The following is a 22,349-nucleotide window of genomic DNA, read 5'->3' on the forward strand; positions in this document are numbered from 1 at the left end:
GCCCAGCCATGGAGGTGGCGGCTCACCAGCATTCGTGCTCAAAGCCACCATGATATCTACCTGTCCTTTCCAGGTCAGAACTGTCCCCTGGACTTTACGGATTACACAGGAAGGAAATTCACAGGACAGATTTTTTTCCCCCATGAGTGAATGAATTAGCTTCAGCCAATCTTGGAAGTCACGTATGGACTGCCAGTATGCCCTCTTCACAAGGAGTCTTTTTTTTTTTCTTTTTTTTTTTTTAAGATGGAGTTTTTGCTCTGTTGCTCAAGATTTCGGCTGACTGCAACCTCCACCTCCTGAGTTCAAGTGATTCTCCTGCCTCAGCCTCCCAAATAGCTGGGACTACAGCCGTGAGCCACCACGCCCGACTAATTTTCATATTTTTAGTAGAGATGAGGTTTCACCATGTTGGCCAGGCTGGTCTTGAACTCTTGACCTCAGCTAATCCACCCGCTTTGGCCTCCCAAAGTGCTGAGATTACAGGCGTGAGCCACGGTGCCTGGCCCATAGGTGCTCTTGATCTCCCTTTTGTTTCCATAGCTGGGAGGGTAGTGAGTTTTTTTTTTCAAGGAGGAAACTGAAATCCGAACATGGCCAAGATTTGGGTGCAAGGATGGGCTTTGCAGACACCTCCAACCACCAGCTCTGTGCTCCAGGGTCTTGATGTCTGGAAATAAAGAAATGGAGGGAACAGGCAAGGGGTAAGCATGGGGGTAGATGGCATACTTTTTGGGTTGGGAAGCATATTATTTGGACTTTCCAAGGTTTCTAGGGCAAGACGAGTTTGGTCCTAGTACATGGATGGGTACACAGAGATGAGTCCATTTCACCACTTTTCTATTTATTCCCTTCTACGGAACTTTCTTGAACCCTACTGTACACCAGGAATTCAGAGAAGAAACCACAATCCCTGCCTACAGAGTTCATAAGCCCATGGAGCCACTCACAGTCTAGTGGCGTCTATACTGTTGAAGAGGCAGCTGTTTGTTTATGAGTGTCAGTGTGTGTGTGCGCTCATGAATGTGTGTGTGCTTGTGTGACTGTATACATATGAGGGCTTGTGCAGACATGACTGCCTGCATACATGCATGTATGAATGTGTAGGTATGCACGTTTGCATGTCTGAGTCACATATGTGCGTGTGCATGCCTGCAGAGATGCATGTGTAAGACAGGTCGACACGAGTGCATGGAGGACGGTGCGGGCACACGTAAGTGCACGAGCACACCTACAGATGAGCCTGAGAATGTGTATTCCTGTGCGCTGTGTGCACACCTGTGACCCCTTCAAATCCCTCATTTGAGAATCAAATGTTGTCGAAATGGACTCCACCTTGAATGTCTGAAGAGAATGGCTGAAGTCAGGCCGCCTGCGCCCTTCCCCTCCCCCTAGGACTCTGCCCAGGGACCTCTTTCACTGGGAAGTGGAGAGGTGGGCACAGGGGTGGAGATGGGGTGATGGACAGAGATGAAGGGCAGGGAGGGCAAGCGGGCATTCTTAGTGATAGGTGCCAGGTAGGGAGCGAGGCTCCAGGGAGAAGGTGAAGCCAGAGGCAGAGGAAGATGGGTAAGAGAGTGAACCCTGCGGCGGGCCGCAGCCAGAGAGAACGGGAACCGCAGTGGGGACGCCCTGGTCCCTGGGCCCACAGCATCCGGGACAGACCCGCAGTAGCGCGGGCCGGGAACTGGGTACCAGGGCGGGATGGGTGAGAGGTTCTAAGGAACAGGGCGGGGAGAAGTGGCAGCGGGGTGCGGGGAACCTCACGCCCTCCCTTTGCCTCCGCTCCCCACCCCGAGGCGGCGGGGCGGGCGGGCGCGGTTCCGGGGGTGGGCGGGCTGGGCGGGGCGGAGGCGGGGCCGCCGCACTGGCTTCACCCAGCCCCTCCCGCCCGCAGCCAGAGCGAGCCGAGCCGCGGCCAGCTCCTGCGGGCGCGGGGTGCGCTGGAGCACGGCGCAGCGCAGCCCCATCCGTCCGCAGAACGGACCGAGCTGGAAGCCTAGCGCTGCCGCGGGAGGCGAGCAATGGGGGCAGGTGCCATCGGCCGCGCCATGGACGGGCCGCGCCTGCTGCTGTTGCTGCTTCTTGGGGTGAGTGTTAGCCTGAGGGGGCCCGCTCCCTTTCCTGGGATCAGAACTCCGAGGGGAGCCGGGCGCCGCCACCCAGGAAACAGAACAGAGCGTTGGGGTCCCAGATGCTGAGGGTGGGTGTTGGGAGAGGCGCTCTGATGCCGGGACCACGAAGGAGAGCCTAGGGTTCTCGGAGCGCAGAAGCGACCCTGACTCCTAGCTTGGAGATGCGGGCAAGACCGGAGCACGGATGCCGGTCCTCAGGTACCGTGGAGGGCGGTGAGGGAGATCGGAGGGGTCTTTCGGGAGGTGGCATGGGGCTCTCGGATGCCCAGGTTCTTCGGAAGAGGACACTCCAATGCCGGGATCCTGGAGGGACTTTCCCCTCAGCATCTCTGTCTCTGGAGAGTCGCGGGACGGAACTCAGGCGAGAAAAGGAGGGGGAGCGGGAAGTCGGACTAGAGATGTGAGGGGCGAGCTGGGCTGGGGCGGGGAGTCCAGGACCAGGGGATGGAACAATGGAGGAGGTCGGAGGGACTGGAGACAGAGGGGACCCGGCAAGGACAATGGGGACAGGCCAGACAATGGGGGGGAGGGGCGTCGGAGGGAGAGGTTGGGGAGCGGGAGAGCGGTGGACGAGAAGTGGGTTAGGGAGGGCAGAAGAGGGGCGACAGCCAGGGCTGCAGAGAGATGGAAGCAAAAGGAAAGCGGACGGAGCGGGGCGCGCACCCTAAAGTGATCGGGCCTCACTGAGGGACAGTGAGACGAGAAGGGAGAGCGGAGGCTTGGACATGTTCCGCGCCTGTCCCCGCGCTTTTGCTGGTGGCCTCGCCCAGTCCCGGAATTGTGGCTGGGATCTAAGGCTGGGAGGGGAGCACTCACTTCGCCAGGTCGAACCCGCTCCCCAGGTTCCCCCACGGCCGGCGGGCTCCTCCGACGCGCCTGTTCTCATGGCTTGAAGCAGCGCGGCGGATCGCGAAGGATGGAGCGGGTGTGCCCAGACCCCGGTTGGCGGCGGCTACGTCTCAGGGTGCAGAGCGCCCGGGCGCACTAGGCGGGGACCGGTCCCGGCAGCGCGCAGCTCTGGCCGCGCAGGCGGGAGGCAGCCGGCAGGGGGCGCTGCGGGGCGAGGCAAGTGTTGTCTGCGGCAGCCTGCGAGTCTGGGGCTGCGCTCCGCCCTCTACCGAGATGCGCGACCCGAGCGCCGCGCCCACCGCGCTCCGTGGGCTCCCGCGCCTCGAAGGGTCGTGGTCGTGTCTGCGCCTCGCCTGGCTCTCGGTGCAAGCAGCTAGGTACCTAACGAGACGGGGGCGCCCGGACGCCTCGGATTCTGTCGCACGGTGTCCTGAGCCACCAACTCGGCCAAGGTCGGCGGGTCCTCCGGGCAGTCCGACTAGATTGTCAGTTGTGGCCTGTTGTGTGGCCATGAACCAAATGCCCTGGAAGGTCTGGCCATGGAGGAAGCGTCTTCACTCTCCTTGCCGGCATCTTTCATCTGAGCACTGTGCCCCAAATCCCGGTTTTACAGATAGGGAGACTGAGGCTCTGAGAGTTTAAACGACTTGGCCAAGATCTCACAGCAAGTTGGGCCAGAGTCGTGGCTAGACTCCCCCGACCTGGTTCCCAGCTCGGCACTCCCCTACCTCTTCAGGGGGCAGCCGCTGTCCCAGCTCGGGGTCAAGACTGCGTTTCCCAGCAGGGGCGGGGTTGACACCTTCCCCAGAGTCAGGCAGCAGTGGAGCCTGCGAGTAGGGTGGGCAGAGACCCTGTCCGGGCGCGGGCCCGACCCCAAAAGCTCAGCCCCGGTTATTTGGAGCTGTCGGGACCTGTGGCCGCGTCCGGGGATTTGGGAGTGACCGCGGGCACGTCTGCTGACTAACGCTGCCGGTTAGAGACACCGCTCAGATGCGGGTGGGCCAGCGTGGACCAGGAGGGCGGGAAGGAGGGACGGGGTGGTGTCTAGTCCGGATCCCGGAGGGACAACGACGTGGGCTCCCGGTCTGAGCAGGAGCTAGGGTCCCCGCGCGAAGACGCAAGGAAGGAGGGGAGCTGGACGTGGAGAGCCTGGGCGCTGGGGAAGGTGGACCCGGACCGGAACCTGCCGTCTGCACCCCCTGCGGCTCCCGCCTCCGCCTCTGCGCGCTGCTGCTCCGTCTGGGCGAGCTGTGCGCGGTCCGAGTTTCTTCCTGGGCCGCGACGAGAGAGACAGCGCTGAAACCAGAGCGCGTCCCGGCGGGTCGGCTGGCGGGCCGCGCCGGTAATGGAGGCACTTTGTCATTCAGACGTCTGTAACCAGAGCCGCCGGGCTGGCTAATGCGCCTAATAGGGATGGAGCGAGGGCAGCAAATGGGCGTGCGTGAGCTGCCGGGCTGGGGTGGATGGTGGATGGGGAGGCAGCTCCGGGGTTGATGGGCTCCCACGCCACTGTACCAGCCCAGTCTGGCTCAAGCGCCTTGCTTCCTCCCCGGGGGCCCGGGTTGGGAGGCGGGAATAGTCGAATGTGCTGAGTCCCTGCTACGTGCTCGCACTGCCCTGGCACTTTCTCTTGAGTTATTTAATACTTATGAAGTCCTAGCAAGGTGAATTTAGTTATTGCCACCTCATAGTTGAGGAAACAGGACCTTCCAGACTTTCAGGCCCGAGACCAGGCTCCCTCAGTGAGTCGGTGGTGGCGTCTTTGTTGAAAGCCAGAATGCTTGGCCTGGGATGTTCTCTTTCCTCCATATGCCAGGCTCCCTCCCTCCCCTACCTTTCAGATCGCGGAAGGAGTAGAGGTGCTAAACTGTCATTAGTCTGAGAGATTAAATCGTGCGCTCTGTCTTTGGCCCCGTGCATTTAGAGCCCAGCCCCTGCGAGCTCTCGAGTCTCCAGGCTGCATTGTCTCAGGTCATTAGCTCCTTTCCTTGAAACTCCTCCCCCGTCCGAAGGGAGTGAGGGGTATGTGCTGGTGTTTCCCCTGGGTTTGCATCAACCTCAAAGGTCTTTTGACCTCCAGGTATTTGAAAACCTCTCCCATCCTCATCCCAAGGCGGTCACCATGGTCCCATTCACTTACGGAGCCCTTTGCTGAATCTATTGTGAATGGTCAGGGCTGATTACACTGAAACATTCATATGGTTTCAAATACTTTCAACTGTTTTGCTGTTTCTCTCTTTCTTCTAAAAAAACGAAGATTCTTTTCTTTTCTTTTTTTTTTTTCTTTTGAGACAGAGTCTCATCCTGTCGCCCAGGCTGGAATGCAATGGCATGATCTCAGCTCACTGCAACCCCCACCTCCCAGGTTCAAGCGATTCTCCTGCCTCAGCCTCCCAGGCAGCTGGGATTCCAGGTGTCTGCCACCACGTTTGGCTAATTTTTTGTATTTTTAGTAGAGATGGGGTTTCATCATGTTGGCCAGGCTGATCTCGAACTCCTGACCTCGTGATCCTCCCACCTCCATCTCCCAAAGTGCTGGGATTACAGGTATGAGCCTGTAATACTTAAAAGTAATACTTAAAAGTCAATTCATCTTAGAATCCTTTCACCTTAGTTCCTTGTAAGCCTTGAAATGGCCAAAACAAAAACATTACAAAGGTTCTTAAAAATGGGATGAAATCATTCTATCAAATGTGAAATGACTAAGTGTGACACATACAAATTTCAGGCAAATGTATCTGTCATTCCCATAAATTAATCCTTTGGATCTGATTTTGGAGCAATTAGCCTGAACACTAGTCACCCCTCCCTACTTGGCTAAACTCCCCCTTCCTCCCTGGGGTCTCCCTAAGACAAAACACTTCTTTGATAACTAACATTTATTAAATTCCTACTATAGACCAGACATATTTGCATAAATTATTTCACTTAATTCTCCCAGCAGTCTGGGCAGTAGACATTACCAACCCAATGTTTTCGGTGAGAAAAACTGAGGTTTAGGGAGATTAAGTAATTTACCCAAAGTAACATATTATTAAGAAGCAGATCTAGGATTTTGCAACATAGGGAACACAAAACAAACACAGGAAATGCATGGTTGCTAATTATCTGACCCCTACTCCAAATGCAAGTTTTAAGAGAGGAGAGAGGACCTCAGGCTGCAGCAGGGAGAACAGGCTTCTTGGCAGGGGTGTTTGCACAAAGCCCCTACACCACCCAAGACCACTGTAGACACACCCCCTCAGCCATCCAGAGTCCAGGTCTCTGCTGACCTCAACTAACTGGAACACAGCCAATAGCCACAAAGTAGACAGAAAAGAAGGGTCCCAAAGTACATAAGCACCTTACGCACTCGTGTAATACTTACGGCAATCCTACGATGCAGGTACTATCATGATTACCTAACTATGAGGAAACTGAGGCACAGAGATTCCAAACCTGACCCAGGTCGAGTGAGGAGCCAGGATTCAGACTGGCGCCAGAGCTCACATGTTGTACTCAGAGGCCTGCTTCCTCCTGGTCTCCTGGTTCAGATCCTATTTACATACCTCTCTACCAAGGCAAGTTCCACCGTTTCTGTCTTCTTTTTTTTTTTTTTCCGCAAGCTCCGCCTCCCGGGTTCAAGTAATTCTTCTGCCTCAGCCTCCCAAGTAGCTGAAATTACAGGCATGCGCCACCACGCCCAGCTAATTTTGTATTTTTAGTAGAGTTGGGGTTTCTCCATGTTGGTCAGGCTGGTCTCGAACTCCTGACCTCAGATGATCCACCTGCCTTGGCCTCCCAAAGTGCTGGGATTACAGGTGTGAGCCACTGCACCAGCCAAGTTCCAGTTTCTGATGATTCAATTAGACCTTAAATAAATTAGAGCGGTGGGGGAAGGGCTGCTTCAGGTCACACTCTGGTAGCACCAAGTGACAACTGATACCTTGACAGGAAGGCAGAAGACAGAAAAACTATATTTAAAAAAAAAAAAAAGCTGACGGGAGAACGCAAAAAGATGAAAGTATCATAATTTGGGAAAAGAATACAAGAGTTTCCCTGCATTGCAGACCAGAATAAGCGATGGTGTAAATACCAAGTCCCTGAGTCATGGGAAGCCATGAAGGTTTGCTCCAGAGACAGGGAAGGGTGCAGCCACCATGGTGAAAAGGAAAAATGATGAGAGCAGCAAAGCCTTGGCAGTCAGGAATCTCGGCTATCCGACAGTCGCTCTCCCAGAGTTCTGGTTAATTGAGGTCATACAGTGTTTTCATGTATTTCAACTCCACATGTGTATGCATTGGGTCCCTACTGTGTGCCAGATCCTGCGTCAGGCCCTGGGGCAATCCAGGGAGCAATCCAGCTCCCACAGGGAGCTGACAGTCCAGTGAGGGAGTCTATACAGTTCAGGCCAGACAAGAGCAGGGAGAACTGGAGAACAGGCTGGATGTGTAACATGGCAGCCCCACCTAATCTGCGGGCGCTGGGTGCAACAGGACCACTTCCTCGAGGAAGTGACATTGAAGCAGAGCCCTAAAGGATGAAAAGAAATCAGAACAGGCCCTTCTGGAATGTTGCCTCTTGAGGCAAAGCCTGCATCTGGGACCCCAGGCTCCTGGTCTGCAGATGTTCCCAGCACTGAGTGCTGCAGCGGCCTGGGAGGAGGGGCAGCAACCACCAAGGTTCTCCCCCCAACACCTTAACCGCCCCCCACCCCTGCCTGCAGCCTGTGCCTGTCCTGCTGGTCTCATGGGGACCACAGGCTCTGGCCTGGGTTGATCCAACCTGTCTATCCCCCTGCCTTCTCTGTTTCCTTCCCCACCAAACCTTGGTGAGACCACAGGTCATTTTAACAGACTGGAGGGAAAGGAGTGTCTTGGCCATAATCTGGCCAATGTGGAAGATGTAGAATGCCCTCAACAAGCTTGTAAAGCTTCCCTCTGGTCCCACCACCCCAGAGCCATACTTCTCTGCATCAAATGAGGGCTGCATGGTCTGGAGCCAGCAAAGCAGGCTTTGGAGTTTTATTAGACATTAAGTTTTTTTTTAAGGAACAGAAATATAAAGCAAGCTTCCAGCAGCCCCTTCTCCCCTCCCCACCGGGAATCTGGTGTTAAATTGTTCCATCCATGAGCAAAGATGCTTCAGTGGCAGGAACCTGATTCCCCTTTCCCTTGGTTTCAGCGCTGTTCCCAGTGGTCACATGGGGAGGGGGAGGGCTGGTTGCTGGAAATCAAACCCGGGCAGGGCAGGGCTGCTGGGCAGTGAGAGCAGCCACCGTCACATCATTGATAACTGTTCTCTGTTTCTCCCCATCTTGGTGCCAGGCACTTTGCCAAACAGCAGGTCCTTGGCCCTGGCACAAGGCTGTCGCCATCGCTGTAGAGAGATGAAGACTCAGAGGGAAGTTGGGCAGGCAAGACCCCCAGTGCAGAGTCAGGATTCGAACCCAAGACCCTAGCCCTCTGCTTTCTGCACTTGGGCATGGACACCTCCCATTTATTATTTAACATGTGAAATTAAGGACCTGGAGGAGGGCCCTGCTGGCCTTTGTTCGAAAAAGGCCCTCCTCTGGGCACACACAGCCCTGCAGTTGCAAAACTTAGCGAATGGAGTTTGGGTAGGTTTCAGCTCTGCTTGCCCCGTTGGCTGGGAGCCCTGTGCAGCAGGATGCGGCCTGTCCAACCATTCACGACATCCCTGCTGGAAGGCCCTCCGCTGGGCCTCGGGCCGCCTTCCCATGTGGTGTATCCTTGGGATTCCAGGAGTTGCTGCCACCCAAGATGAACTTTGCAGAAGGTCAGCAGCCAAAGCTCTGACCTCACACGCGCAGCAGCCTGCTCGGGCACACTGTCCCTCATTTGCCTTTCTCCCTGTCAGCTTTGATGTGCCTAATGCCTCCATGGTGAGCTCATCCCAGCCCAGGTGGTTCTAATAGAAGGCAGTAGGAGGGGGTGTTTGATTCCCCGGAAGAACCCTCCCCTTTCCCTTGCCAGTCTGACCCTCTGATCTCCCTCCATCCAGGTGTCCCTTGGAGGTGCCAAGGAGACATGCCCCACAGGCCTGTACACACATGGCGGGGAGTGCTGCAAGGCCTGCAACCTGGGCGAGGGTGTGGCCCAGCCTTGTGGAGCCAACCAGACCGTGTGTGAGCCCTGCCTGGACAGTGAGTACAGGGTAGTGGGCAGGAGGAGGGGAGAAGAATGGGAGGGAGGAGAGGGGAGAAGAGGAGGGGGGCTGGGGAGGAGCATGCCCAGCAGAGGCCTTATTAGTGGGCAGGCTCCCCTGCCCACCACTGTAAGGTCACTGGAAGTGGGTCTGACCCAGTATAGGAGGCAGATGGGAGAAGCTGAGAATGGAGAAGGGAAGTGTGCAGAGGGAGGAGGGGAACCCCATGGGGGATCTCCAGGGGGTGCCCATTCCCAGCTCTGAATTAGCCAGAGACCTGGTAGAAGAGTGTGGCCAGGCAGGGAGGAGTAGCTGATGCTACAACCAGCTAAAAATATCATCTGCACTGCAAAATCAATGGCTGCCACTTATCCTCGCTGTGCTTGGGGGAAGGGAGAGGAGGATCAAATCCTGGCTGCCCTGGAGACTGACCTTGGGGGATCCTGGGGCTGTGGCTTCTCCTTCCTACAAGGCCAACACTTCTCCAGCTTTGACCAGGAAGCAGAATTTTCCTGAAGCAACAGGGATGGGGGTCAGGGCGCTATGAGGATGTCCGTACTGTGGGGTGACAGAGGGGAGTGGAGGGGAGACGGGGAGATGTGCCCACACCTGCCTGGGATTTCTTTCTTTCTTTCTTTTTTGAGATGGAGTCTTGCTCTGTTGCCCAGGTTGGGAGTGCAGGGGCTATGACCTGGACTCACTACAACCTCCACCTCCCGGGTTCAAGCGATTCTTATCCCTCAGCCTCCTGAGTAGCTGGGACTACAGGTGCACACCACCACCCCTGGCTAATTTTTGTATTTTTGGTAGAGATGGGGTTTTACCATGTGGTCCAAGCTGGTCTTGAACTCCTGGCCTCAAGTGATCCACCTGCCTGGGCCTCCCAAAGTGATGGGATTAGAGGCATAAGCCACGACGATCAACCCTGTCTGGGATTTTTTTCCAAAAGGGAGAGAATCTCATCTTCCAGGGCTGGTGGGTCTGGGCCCCTTGGCCCCAGTCTTGCCCAGGGTCTGAATCCCTTCCTGCTTTTGAGTCAGTCCCCCAAGTCCTAGTTGCTGCCTTTGGGCTTTGGGCTCCCTGCCCTTTTCCTGATGACTGCCAGTCATATTCTGCCTTCTACTTGGCACTTGATGCCCACCTGGAGGGCTCAAGGGAACCATACTCAGATTATTCTTTAATCCTTGGGAATAAGGGGATAGCCACCTGCATCCCTCATGTTTCCTCTGGATGTCCCCCAAGTCCATCTGTCCTTCAGGCAACCTCAACTCTTGGTGTGCGCCAGACACGCTGTTTTCCCATCTCTGTGCTTGTGGATCTTGTAACCCCATTCCCCAGCTAAGAGATGCCTGGGCCTGTGTGTGGAGGGGGACATTCTCCAATGCCTTTGCCATCTTGCTGTCTGGCCACCTGCTCTGGTCCTGGCCTAATAGGGTTTCCATCCTAGGGCAGGGGTGGCCAACCATCAGCTATCCTAGAACCTCCAAATCTGCCTCTCTCGCTTCCGAGACTCCAGCCGGGGGCTCTCCTCCCGGGACCTAAATGATGGGAACCCTCTCCCTTCAGTCAAAGGATCTTCAGCAGGAATTGGGGTGAAGGAAACCAGGAGAGGAAGTTCCAGGATCTCTGGAAGAGAAGGGAAGCAGGCAGAGAGGTGGCTTTGAGAATCCTCCCTCCCACTTCCTCCCCTCCCCTCCCTTTTCCCCCTCCTTCCCTATCTCCCTCTCCTCCATCTCCAGCTGCGTTAACAGGCTGCTTTTACAAGCCCACTTTATGGGATGGAGACCCCAGTGGACTTTCCCTCTATCCTTAAAACGTTTCCACAAGGAAACCTATTAAGCCCCTGCCTTCATTCTCTGCCAAAAAAGACCACACTTTTCACACTGCCTAAAACCCTCTCCCAGGAGTTTTCTGCTAATTTTCTGTGTTTTGCCATGAGCAGGGTTCTCCTCTTCCCCTCCTATGTGACTAGACCCACCCTCTGTCACATGCCAGCCAGCTAAGACCCTCTTGTTTGTGTAGATCAGACATCCTGCCTTGGCTGTTGGTGTTTCTTTCTGCTGTCTGACCATATTCCTACCACCAAAGTTCACTGTCCTTATCACTGCCCACCCCCATGGGGCCCGATCTTTATATGATCCCAACTATATGCCCAGGCTTTATGGCTGAATTTCATTTATTCCTCAGAACCCTGTGACTGCAGATATTTCTCCTTATTTTTACAGAGAAAAAAAAAGCTCAGAGAGGTTAAGTAAAACACCCAAAGACACACAGCTAATAAGTAATGGAAGTGGATTTTGAATCCAGACCTGCCTGCTCCTAGGAAAAGGGATACAGGGTTCCTCTGTCAGAACAGATTTGAAACTAAAGTATCTCTCCAGGCCCTTCTTCCTGGGTCTTTTCTTCTCTCCTCCACCCCTATTTCTTTTTTCTTTTCTTCTTCTTCTTCTTTTTTGAGCCAGTGTCTCGCTCTGCTGCCCAGGCTGCAGTCCAGTGGTGCAATCTTGGCTCACTGTAACCTCTCCCAAGTAGCTGGGATTACCGGCATGCACCACCATGCCCAGCTAATTTTTGTATTTTTTGTAGAGATGGAGTTTCACCATGTTGGCCAGGCTGGTCTTGAACTCCTGGCCTCAAGCGATCTGCCCACCTTGGCCTCCCAAAGTGCTCGGATTAAAGACATGAGCCGCCATGCACAGCCTCTGTCCCCAGTTCTGCCCCTTTCGCTTCTCTCTGGCTTTTCCTTCTTTGCCTCCCCTTCCCCCAGCCACAACCCCCAAGCCAGTGAGCCCTTGCTCTGTCTTGTCTCCGATGCCTTTGAATAGTGTTGAGACCCCCACATGCCTCAGTTTCCCCCCAATGGCACTTTAACCTTTCTGCTTCTACTTCCACATTCTGAACAATCTATCCTTCCCTGGTTCTCAGGTTCCTAAATCTATGCTCTTCCTGTCCTTGGAGCAAGGATAGGTCCTGCCAGATCCAGGTGGCACAGAGTTCTCCACCCAAGGCTGGAAGGGGCAAAGAAGATCTGGCCCTGCTCCTTCCCCTCCCTGAAAAAGGAGGCGAGGACCCTGGCATGCCTGCCCTCCTTCTCCTTATTCTGGAGTGCACATCCACTAATTAGAAAACATAAGTGAAGAATGAGCTTGGACATCCCCCTTACATGCTGGCCAAAAGGGCAGAGGACTGCATGTGCAGATCTCAAAAGGGTGATCATGTACAGTTGTGCAGTTTGTGTACTGATCAACAATATCCATCTGAGAGAGCAAATGTGGGGCTAGGACCCAGCTCCCTAGCTTCAGTGGCTCCTGCTTTACCTGAACCCTCTTGCCTACAGATTCGTCCCCACCCTCAAGAGCCAAGCCCTTCAGCAGCGTGTGGGCAGCGCCATGGCTGGGAAATTCTTCTGTCTAACCCTGGTCACTCCCATTCAGGCCGCACCTGTGTGGAGAGTATCTCAAGGCAGATAATGCACCGGTGGCTCCCTAGGGGAAGGCCTACCTTGCCTGGACTGGGTTAGCAGCCCAGCACTGGCGGGCGGGGAGGGCTGGATGGGAACCACGTTCAGATTATTCCTTAATCATGCCGGGAACACATACAGACCTGGGATTTCTCAAAGAGAATTTGCCGAGAAACTTACGGGCACCAGCTGGGTTATCCCGGAAAACCTCTGGGCCAGTGCTTCTGGGGCCTGGAGGATGGGGCTCCAGGCCTCCTCCCCCTTTCCCAGGTGGCTGCCACCAACTTTCACAGGCTGGGGGTCAGGGTCCCTTGGAAGAGGGTGGGAGTCGATGAGAAGGCGAAACTGCAGGAAGGAAGTCAGCCTCCCGGCAGGCCGTGGGAGAGGGAGAGACTCCAGCTCCTGCGTCCAGGGCGCCCAGAGAGCAGACGACTAAATCTGGTGTCCGCTGCACACAGGCGTGACGTTCTCCGACGTGGTGAGCGCGACTGAGCCGTGCAAGCCGTGCACCGAGTGCGTGGGGCTGCAGAGCATGTCTGCGCCTTGCGTGGAGGCCGACGATGCCGTGTGCCGCTGCGCCTACGGTTACTACCAGGACGAGACAACCGGGCGCTGCGAGGCTTGCCGCGTGTGCGAGGCGGGTTCCGGCCTCGTGTTCTCGTGCCAAGACAAGCAGAACACCGTGTGCGAGGAGTGCCCCGACGGCACGTACTCCGACGAGGCCAACCACGTGGACCCGTGCCTGCCCTGCACAGTGTGCGAGGACACCGAGCGCCAGCTGCGCGAGTGCACGCGCTGGGCTGACGCCGAGTGCGAGGGTGAGCGCAGCTCCGGGGCAGGGAGTGGGGGTTGCGGGGGTGGGCTGGGTGCATACGGAAGGGCACCCTCTGGGGGTCAACAAGGACCCCGCCTGGCCTGCTGGTGCAGCTCTGTGACCTTGAGGCAGTGTGCACCTTCCCTGAGCCTCAGTTCTTTCCTGAGGGAGAAAGTCGTTCCGATCCTGTCTCACCAAAGAACCCTTCTTACTATTTCCTTCTTTGGGCTAAGTATTTGGAAAGTGGGCGTTCTCAGCGTTCCAGGCCTCGGGTACTACACTGTAACTCATCCTCCGGGGCTCATATCTCTGTGGCTGCCAGCTAGTGATTAGTTGGACAGCAAGCACCTCGAAGATGGCCACTGCCCCCAGGGCACAGAACAGGATGGGTCTGATCCTTGAGGCAGGCTTTCTGAACTGGAAGAGCAGCCTGAAGACCCTCAGGAGCTGGGACCCTTTGACTCTGAGCCCTGGTCTAGGTCTATGGTGGGTTTTGGCTGTGGGACCTGAGATGGAACCCACCCTGTCCTTATCTGACGCTAGGGAGTCCACTTCTGTCTCTGGGCCGCAATTTCCTCACTGGTCATGCGGTTACCAGGGTTGGGGTGGGTTAGGGAACACACAGTGGGGCTGGCCCAATTCAACTTGCTCTGTCTAGGGAAGTGGTTAGCAGTTCTGCAGTTTAGTGAAGGATGAGGGGGTACAGGGAACACTAAGGGTGGCAGGCCTGTGGCTCAAAAGCCCGGGGACAAGGCAGAGTACGCTTGGGGCTTTCAGCTCCAGGGGTGATGGGAACTAGGTGTGCCCACCTTAGCCAGACACAGGCCCCAAGGAGATGGGGTTGTTCTCGGGATGGGAGAAGCAAGCCCCATGGGAGCCAGGGCAGACCTATTTTTGTCTCTGGTTGGTGACGTCCATCTCAGGGGAGACAGGTGGGCTTTTCCACTACGGGGAGAGGCTGGCAGTGCCTTTACATCCTGCCCATCATCCTGCGGCCATGCACACACTGAGTTATTTCCCTTTGAGACCTAACCTTCATCCTCAGATTGCCGTTACCCTGAGCAGGCAGCACAGCACCTCCTGCAGTAAGCCCCTAGTTTGATGGGAGAGATAGCCTTTGCCCCAGTCTAAAGAGAGAGATGGTCCCAGCACTTGGTTTCCAGCTGAAGGAGAGGCAGCCCTCACTTTAGAGATTCCCCATCCTGATGGAGGCAGCAGAGCTTCTGCTTCAGTCAGTACCCAGATCTCCTGCCCCTGGGGACCCTCCAGTCCGACAGTGGCTCCAACAACCCACACCTACCTTCCAAGTCCGGCAATCTCTGGCTCTAGGAGCTCAGGATGGGGAGGGCTATTATGCTGGGCGTTGAGCTTGGACAGGTTGAGTGTGAAGCTTCCTGCCTTGGGGAAGGGGGTGGAGAAAGAATGAGGAGTAGGATGTGGTGGTTCTGGTGGCAGTTGCCATGGGCCAGGAGACAGGCAAGTGGCATTAGATGCCAGGCAGAGTGCAGGGAGGGTTTTAGCAGCCAGGCAGCAGGCAAGCAGGCAGCACATTTCTGTGGGCAAGTCCAGGCCAGCCAGTGGAGGGGTGGCGGGGACCCAGGAGTTCGGCTAGAGCAAAGAAAGGTGGTGGCTGGGGGAGGAGCAGACTCTGCCTTTTGGGGCATTCACAGATTTCCTCCCAGATACCAGCCCACTTTCCCAGCCACCCTGAAGGAAGAGGGTGCTCCTGAGGGCGTATTCATCCAGGACCCTGTTCCCCTTTCAACTTCAGGCTCTGAAGGGTTAAATGTCAGCTCTGGGACAACCGACCATTTCAGGAAATGGAATTTGATTCTTGGTTTGGTTGCCCCCTCCCCTCCAGCATACCATACTGCCATGCATGTATGTTTCAGGTGTCAACATAGTGACTCACCCACCCTCAGGGCAGAAGGGCTCCCCCCAGCCCCAGTGAAATTCGGGTTGGGTAGGGGTAACCTGGTCCCTCCTTCCAGCCCCCGGAAATGGCTGTCAGGACCTGCCAAGGGCTTAGTGGGTTGGAATGCTAGTGGACACGGCCACATCTGGATCTCATCCCCCCCCCGCCCCCAGTCAGAGGGGGTTGGAGAGATGAGGGCAGCTCCCTGAGAGTCAGTACCGCCTCTAGTCTGGCCATGCCTTGCCACCCTCCCAGCCCTCCCCTACCATGCTCTGATCTAGGTGATGGTCTCATTCACCGGTACCCAACGATACACACTCTTTCAGCCTCTGGCTTGGGATCAGTCTGAGCTGAGCTGTGTCTCCAGCCTCTGGGCTTGGGCTGCCCCACAGCTTGCTCAGTTCCCTGGCAGAGCAAGAGAAGACCCTCCCCAGTCCAGCGCTCCACCTGGGGCTGCCAGAAGACAGGGCTCCGTCTCCCTCACTCCCTCCGCCCCTCCCAGGACTGAGACAGGAAGGGTGGGACAGGGTGGCAGATGGCAACCCCTCACCGCTGGCAGCCAGATGGATTCCAGATTCATATCTGGGGGCTTTGCTCCTCAGAAGGTGCTGAAAATCGGCCTTTGAAGCATTTTCATCTTGAGTGGAAGAGGTCAGAAGGTGGGTGGGCGGCTTCCACTCCTGCTTGGGTGGGCAAAGTAGGGGTTGGGTGGGCAGAGCTGGGAGCAAGGTACCCTCCCCTTTACCCCACTGGCATGTCCTGTCTGCTTTCCCTCCCTGCCTCAGGCATGGGAAGTGAGGAGGGAGGGGGCAGGCAACTTTGCCCAGACAAGTATCCCCAGGCTGTCCAGAGCCCACAATCCCCAGCACTGCCCTGGCTGTGTGGCAGAATGGAAAATCCCACCCACCGGTGCCAGGAAGGGCTGGGTTCCCTGGCAGGGAGGCTGGCAATGCCCACTTAGCATGAGAGGTTCTAGGTGGGTGGCAAGTCACAGTCAGCCTCCTGCTGAGGCAGTGAGCTGGACCTGCCTCAATGGCCCCCTCTCCACGCCCTCTCTGCTTTCTGACCGAGGAGCGTTGGGGCTACTTGATGCTGTCTTCTCTGGGTGGGAGGATCAGGCTAGGTGGGAGCCAGGCGAGACAGGAAACAGGCTGGCCACTGTCCAAGGGCTGGCTGGAGGGGGGCAACGCAGCTGCCCTGCACCCCTCCTCTCCACCCAAGCCTAGAGCCCAGGATGTGAGAGTGGAAAAGTTGGGGAGGGAGAGCTGAGGTGCAGCTCCCAGGGAGGTGGTGCGGGGGAAGCACTTCTCTGACCAGACCTGAATACCTTCTTCTTTCCTTAGGACAGGAGTGACTGGGGTCATCTAGGATAAGCTGGGGCCAGAGACACATTTCCCGGAGTGATTCCAGCTCGAGCCTCTCTGTGGCCAGGCTTCTTTGTGTGTTTGCTCCCATCCAGGCCTCTGGGTACCCAGGGAGATGGCATAGAATTCCAGGACCACAGCCCCACATGGAAGGGAGCTTCGAGATGGTCTCTTTTAATAGCCCCATTAGATGGATGAGGACACTGAGGTTCTGAGAGAAAAGGGGGCTGGGCCAGAGTCACCCAGCAAGTCAGTGATGGAGCTGAAGCTCCATCTGCGCACTTACAGGCCTTGCTCTTCAGCGTCATGATGTCAGACATACAATCCGAGCCCCCACTCTGTGCAGAACAGCTGGGCATAAGAGACCTGGAGCCAGGGCGGGAACACGAGAAGAAGGTTGCCGTAGGTCAGACCTAAAAGGGAGGGGGGGGGAAAGTGGGTCCTCACTCCTGTGGCCTTTTCTCCCAGAGATCCCTGGCCGTTGGATTACACGGTCCGTACCCCCCGAGGGCTCAGACGTCACAGCCCCCAGCACCCAGGAGCCTGAGGCACCTCCAGAACAAGACATCATAGCAAGCACGGTGGCAGATGCGGTGACCACAGTGATGGGCAGCTCCCAGCCTGTGGTGACACGAGGCACCACGGACAACCTCATCCCCGTCTATTGCTCCATCCTGGCTGCCGTGGTTGTGGGCCTTGTGGCCTACATAGCCTTCAAGAGGTGAGAGAGGGCATGGTGGGAACACAGACGGGAGATGTTTGCCCTCGAGGAAGACTTTGCCATGACCTTGACCTGAAACACACACACTCTTTTAACTCAACCCCAAACCAAACTCATCTTCACTCATCATACGCCGCCCCACTCCAGGGTGCAGCAGCTCAGCAGGAAGTGAGGGGAGCGGACCCACCCTGTCCTGTCCTGTCCTGCCTCCAGCCCCTCCCACTCCCACGCCACACCCTCCCGGACTCCCAACCCCCCACTGCTTGTGTCCTCATCCCCCTGCGTGTGTCTCTTCCCCATCCCCCTGCGTGTGTCTCTTCCCCATCCCTTGTCACACTTGGAATCCAGGAATTCAGGATGTGCGGGAACTCCCAGAAAGCATTTTAAAGCTTTAAATGCATTTTCCATTTTTACTGAAAAAAAAAAAAAACCATCAAATAACACATGCATGTTTAGGAAAATGCTTACAAGACCAGTATCTTTCAAACAAAAAGTAAAAGTCCCCTTCTATCTCTTCAAATCCTACTCCTCTCCTTATTGGAATCTGTTTGGAATGGATCCTTCCCATTGCCAACTATTTTCTGCGTGTCTTTTTTATAAGCATGTATATAAACCTTTTATAATGACATGTAAACACAGAGGGCTTTTTAGGTATCAGTGGGATCACATTGTACATATTCCATAGCTTACTTTTTCACTCAGTCTCCCTCAGGAGACCTTTCCTCAGGAATGTAGATTAGCTGATCATTTGTAACCACTCGTTCAATAGCATGGCTGGATGGTAATTTATTTAGTCAGTGCCCTATTGATGGACATTTGGTTTTTTTTTTCCAGTTTTTTGTTATTGCTTATAATTGCAGAGGAAATCTTTGTATATATCACTGCCCACATGTGGGAGTATTTTAGAAGGGTAGATGGGGAGAAGTGGAGTTCCTCAGCACTGCTCATTTCAGGAACATTTACTGAACACTTACAGAGGCCCCCTCCGCCCTCATGGAACTTTCAGGGTAGACGGGGGTGGGAGGGGGGTGGGGGGTTGGGGGGCAGATATGTAAAGAGGAGCCTTAGATGCTGAGGTGGCAGTTAATAGTTGGGCACCTGCCGTGCCCCTGGCCCTAGCATGGCAGAGCACAGATACCTCAGCTGCATCAGCCATTACAGCCCCTCTCCCTGTGATACCCGGCCTGTCCTCTGCCTCTGCCTCCAGGTGGAACAGCTGCAAACAGAACAAGCAAGGAGCCAACAGCCGGCCGGTGAACCAGACGCCCCCACCAGAGGGAGAAAAACTTCACAGTGACAGCGGCATCTCCGTGGACAGCCAGAGCCTGCAAGACCAGCAGCCCCACACGCAGACGGCCTCAGGCCAGGGTGAGCAGGGGCCTGCTGGGGAGCTGAGGCTGAGGAAGCAGAAGCGGTTAAGATTAGACTCTAGGAAGGACTGGGGGAGTGGGCTGGCTCAGCGGTGCCCTGTAGCTGGATGGAGACGCTGGCTGAGGGGAATGGGAGGGAGAGGTCCACTCCAGGGGAAGGACTTGGGAAATGGAGGCTTTTACAAGTTGGAGCATCTAGACTCATCAAGCTAATTGTCCCCCCTGGGGGCTAATTACTGCTAAAGTAGCTGCAATTAGCCTCCTGCCCTGGACTTCAGGGGAACAAGTAGTTAAGTGTGTACCCTAATTAGTGGCCCACAGCCCAGCTCCCGGACCCTTGCTGCAGTTGTCTGGAACTGAGAAGTCCTGTCTCCTCCTTTGCCATGATTAATTGCTGGCGGGGAAGGGAGGAGGGTTGGGGGTAGGGATTGGGCTGGAGTGACAGGAAGAAGGGACAATGAGTCCCCCCAGGCACCCCAGCCAGGACTTATTTTGGCCCTAGACCTCCAGATGGGGAGGAGCACTGCCTCGGCCCTTCTTGAGCCTTGCCCTCATGCCCACTATTGGGGAAAGGGGTTCAGGGGTAGGACCTGACTCTCCTCTGGGTTTTCTGCAGCCCTCAAGGGTGACGGAGGTCTCTACAGCAGCTTGCCCCCAGCCAAGCGGGAAGAGGTGGAGAAGCTTCTCAACGGCTCTGCAGGGGACACTTGGCGGCACCTGGCGGGAGAGCTGGGCTACCAGCCTGAGCACATAGACTCCTTTACCCACGAGGCCTGCCCCGTCCGCGCCTTGCTCACCAGCTGGGCCGCCCAGGACAGCGCCACACTGGATGCCCTTCTGGCCGCCCTGCGCCGCATCCAGCGAGCTGACCTTGTGGAGAGCCTGTGCAGCGAGTCCACTGCCACATCCCCGGTGTGAGCCCAGCTGGGGAGCCCCTGCCCCACCCCACATTCCGACAAGCGACGCTCCAGCCAACCCCCGTGGAGTCCGCAGCCCCACTCTTGGGGGAGGCCCACCTGGCAGAACTGAGCTCCTCTGGGCAGGACCTCGGAGTCCAGGCCCCCAAACCACAGCCCTGTTGGTGCGGCCTGTGTGGCCCCCTCACTTCTGACGACACTCCCTGTCTAGCAAGAGACATGCCCCTGCTGTCCGCCCCCCAGCCCTGCCCCTGCCCCCTCACCATCTCAGGCCACCTGCCGCCTTCTCCCACACTGCTAGGTGGGCCAGTCCCTCCCACCGCAGCAGGTGTCATATCTGGGGGGCTGACACCAGAGATGGTATTGGGGGAAGTGACAAGGCCCCAGAGACTCAGAGGGAGGAACTAAGGAACCAGAGCCTTGGACTCTACACTGTGAACTTGGGGAGCAAGGGAGCATTCCAGTGCCCTCAACCCTCCCTCAGTCCCCCTCACCCCCCACCCCAGCCTAAGATGAAGAGGATCAGAGGCCTGTCAGAGCTGGGAGAGGATTTCAAAGCTCAGCCCACTCCCCTCATATAGATCAGTGAGGCCCAGAGAGAGGCCATGACTCACCCAAAGCTGCACAGCAATGGGAAGGGGCCTCTCTAAATGAGGGGCCTCAGGTTTGCCTGATGCCGGGGGGAAGGTGGCAGGTGACCCTCTGGGAAATGGCTTGAAGCCAAGTCAGCTTTGCCTGCCACATCTCAGACCCTTGCCTTTCCCCGCTGCCTGCCCACCTGTGGAGATGGGATGCTTGCCCAGGGCCTGGTCCATGATGGAATCAGGTTTGAGGTTTGTGGAAAGGGTGCTGCTTCCCTCTGCCTGTCCTTCTCAGGCATGCCTATGTGACATCTGTGGCATGGCTCCTGTGTGTAGCCCTCCATCCTGGCACAGCCCCGGAGCCAACACTGGCCCCTAGAATCAGCCTAGGGGTCAGGGACTAAGGACTCCTCACCTCGCAACACAGATGCATGTACACATACAGGAGGAGGAACCTCATTTTTCTCCATGAGTTCTTCCTCTTGGGCTGAGACCAGATCCTGCCCGGGGCAGCTGCCAGAGAAGCATCGGAGGGAATTGAGGTCTGCTGGGCTGTCTTTACTCGCCCCCGGGTTTGGCGGGCCAAGGACTGCCGAGGCCAGAGCTGGCGTTTGCTTTCAAGGGCCTGCACGTGGAGGAATGCTCCCCCATCCTCCCCTTCCCTGCAAGCACAGGGTTGGCTGGGCCCAGAAGGTTGTGATGAAGAAACGTGGGCCAGTGTGGGAATGTGGCAAGACGGAATTGACTTCAACTGTGACCCGTGGGGATTTCTCCCAGCTCTAGAGGACTCTGCAAAGGACTGTTTTTTCCTGAGCTTGGCCAGAACGGGGCCGTGAGGCCTCAGTGGCCTTTCCACCCACTCCCTGTCCTGTTCTGTTTTGCCTGATGTTGGAATGAGTGTGGCTCCCCTGTATTTAGCATGACAAGCCCCAGGCAGGCTGTGCACTGACACCCACCCCTCCCCAGCCCAGGGTTCCCCCCGCCCTGTGGATGGGACTAGGAGCAATGTAGTAGATGGCAAGTCTTTGACCTCAATCTGTGATGAAGGGAGGGAAGTCACCTGCTGGCCCCTCACCTGGGCACCTGGGGAGTAGGACAGAGTCTGAGTGTATTTATTTTCCTCCCCAGCAGGTAGGAATTGAGGGTATTGGGGGCTTTGCAAGTATGTTTTAGCATGTGTTTGGTTCTGGGGCCCCTGTTTTCTCCCTTTGGGCTGAGATGGAACCCTTCTGGCCCCTCAGCTGGAAGCCATGAGCTCCAGACCCCCAGGAACCCTCCTGTTACCTCCCCTCCTTGCCTCCTGTGTAATCATTTCTTGGGCCCTCCTGAAACTTACACATAAAACATAAGTGATGAACATTAAATAGCAAAGAAAGAAAAATAGTGGAAAGAGATTTTCTGGAAATACACATGGTTTGAGTTGTTTGGGATTGGGTGTGTGGCAGGGACCCAGGTATAATTTCCAATTCAGTCAGTTCCTGCCCTCTTTTCCCCCACACCAAATGGGGAAGTTTTAACAGAAATCCAGCAAGTTCCCATGTGTCACTATGGAGTTAAGTGGGGTGGGGAAGGAGTAGGGGCCCTTTGCTCCCAGATTTTGGAGAGGGAAAGTGAAAATGGCCATGCAGGAAGCTGGCCAGCTGTGAACTTGACCAGATGTCAGAAGTGAAACTGACCACAGGGGAGTCAGAGGCTTGCCAGGAGGACCAGGTCACAACCCCACAGCTCCCAGCCACCCACATGGCCTAAGAGAGACACACACACACTCACACACACAGGAGTCAGAGGCTTGCCAGGAGGGCCAGGTCACAACCCCACAGCTCCCAGCCACCAACATGGCCTAAGACAGACAGACAGACACACACACACACACACACACACACACACACACACACACACACACGAGATCTGGCTCCAGATGGCTTGGCGGGAGACTGACTGGCCTGGCCTGGAGTTAGGCAGGCAGGCCCCTCCCTTGCAACTCTCATGGGCAAGGTCCTGCCAGACTGGCTTTGGGCTCCTCCTGGCCCAGGCCTGGGAGCTCCCAGGTCTGCAGGGCTCCTGGCTTCAGGCCTG

At 56.2% G+C, this 22,349-nt stretch overlaps 1 protein-coding gene across 1 annotated transcript; it reads left to right on the forward strand.

Moving 5' to 3' along the window:
* Window positions 1-1,899: 1,899 nt before the first annotated feature.
* Window positions 1,900-21,656, forward strand: NGFR (nerve growth factor receptor). Its single transcript, XM_017540089.2, has 6 exons — window positions 1,900-2,090; window positions 8,988-9,129; window positions 13,050-13,409; window positions 17,153-17,405; window positions 18,613-18,773; window positions 19,392-21,656. Exons 1-6 carry the CDS (start codon window positions 2,025-2,027, stop codon window positions 19,691-19,693), a joined length of 1,284 nt encoding a protein of 427 aa, XP_017395578.1. The 5' UTR covers window positions 1,900-2,024; the 3' UTR covers window positions 19,694-21,656.
* The last annotated feature ends 693 nt before the right edge of the window (window positions 21,657-22,349 follow it).

This window comes from Cebus imitator, unplaced genomic scaffold, assembly GCF_001604975.1.
Source record: "Cebus imitator isolate Cc_AM_T3 unplaced genomic scaffold, Cebus_imitator-1.0 Scaffold123, whole genome shotgun sequence".
Classification (NCBI taxonomy): domain Eukaryota; kingdom Metazoa; phylum Chordata; class Mammalia; order Primates; family Cebidae; genus Cebus; species Cebus imitator.

Excerpts from the sequence above, each read along its gene's own strand:
- NGFR (XM_017540089.2), top strand. The coding sequence starts at position 2,025 with ATGGGGGCAGGTGCCATCGGCCGCGCCATGGACGGGCCGCGCCTGCTG. Across the intron at positions 2,091-8,987 it reads TGCTGTTGCTGCTTCTTGGG|GTGTCCCTTGGAGGTGCCAA; the intron begins GTGAGTGTTAGC and ends CCCTCCATCCAG. Across the intron at positions 9,130-13,049 it reads GTGTGAGCCCTGCCTGGACA|GCGTGACGTTCTCCGACGTG; the intron begins GTGAGTACAGGG and ends CGCTGCACACAG.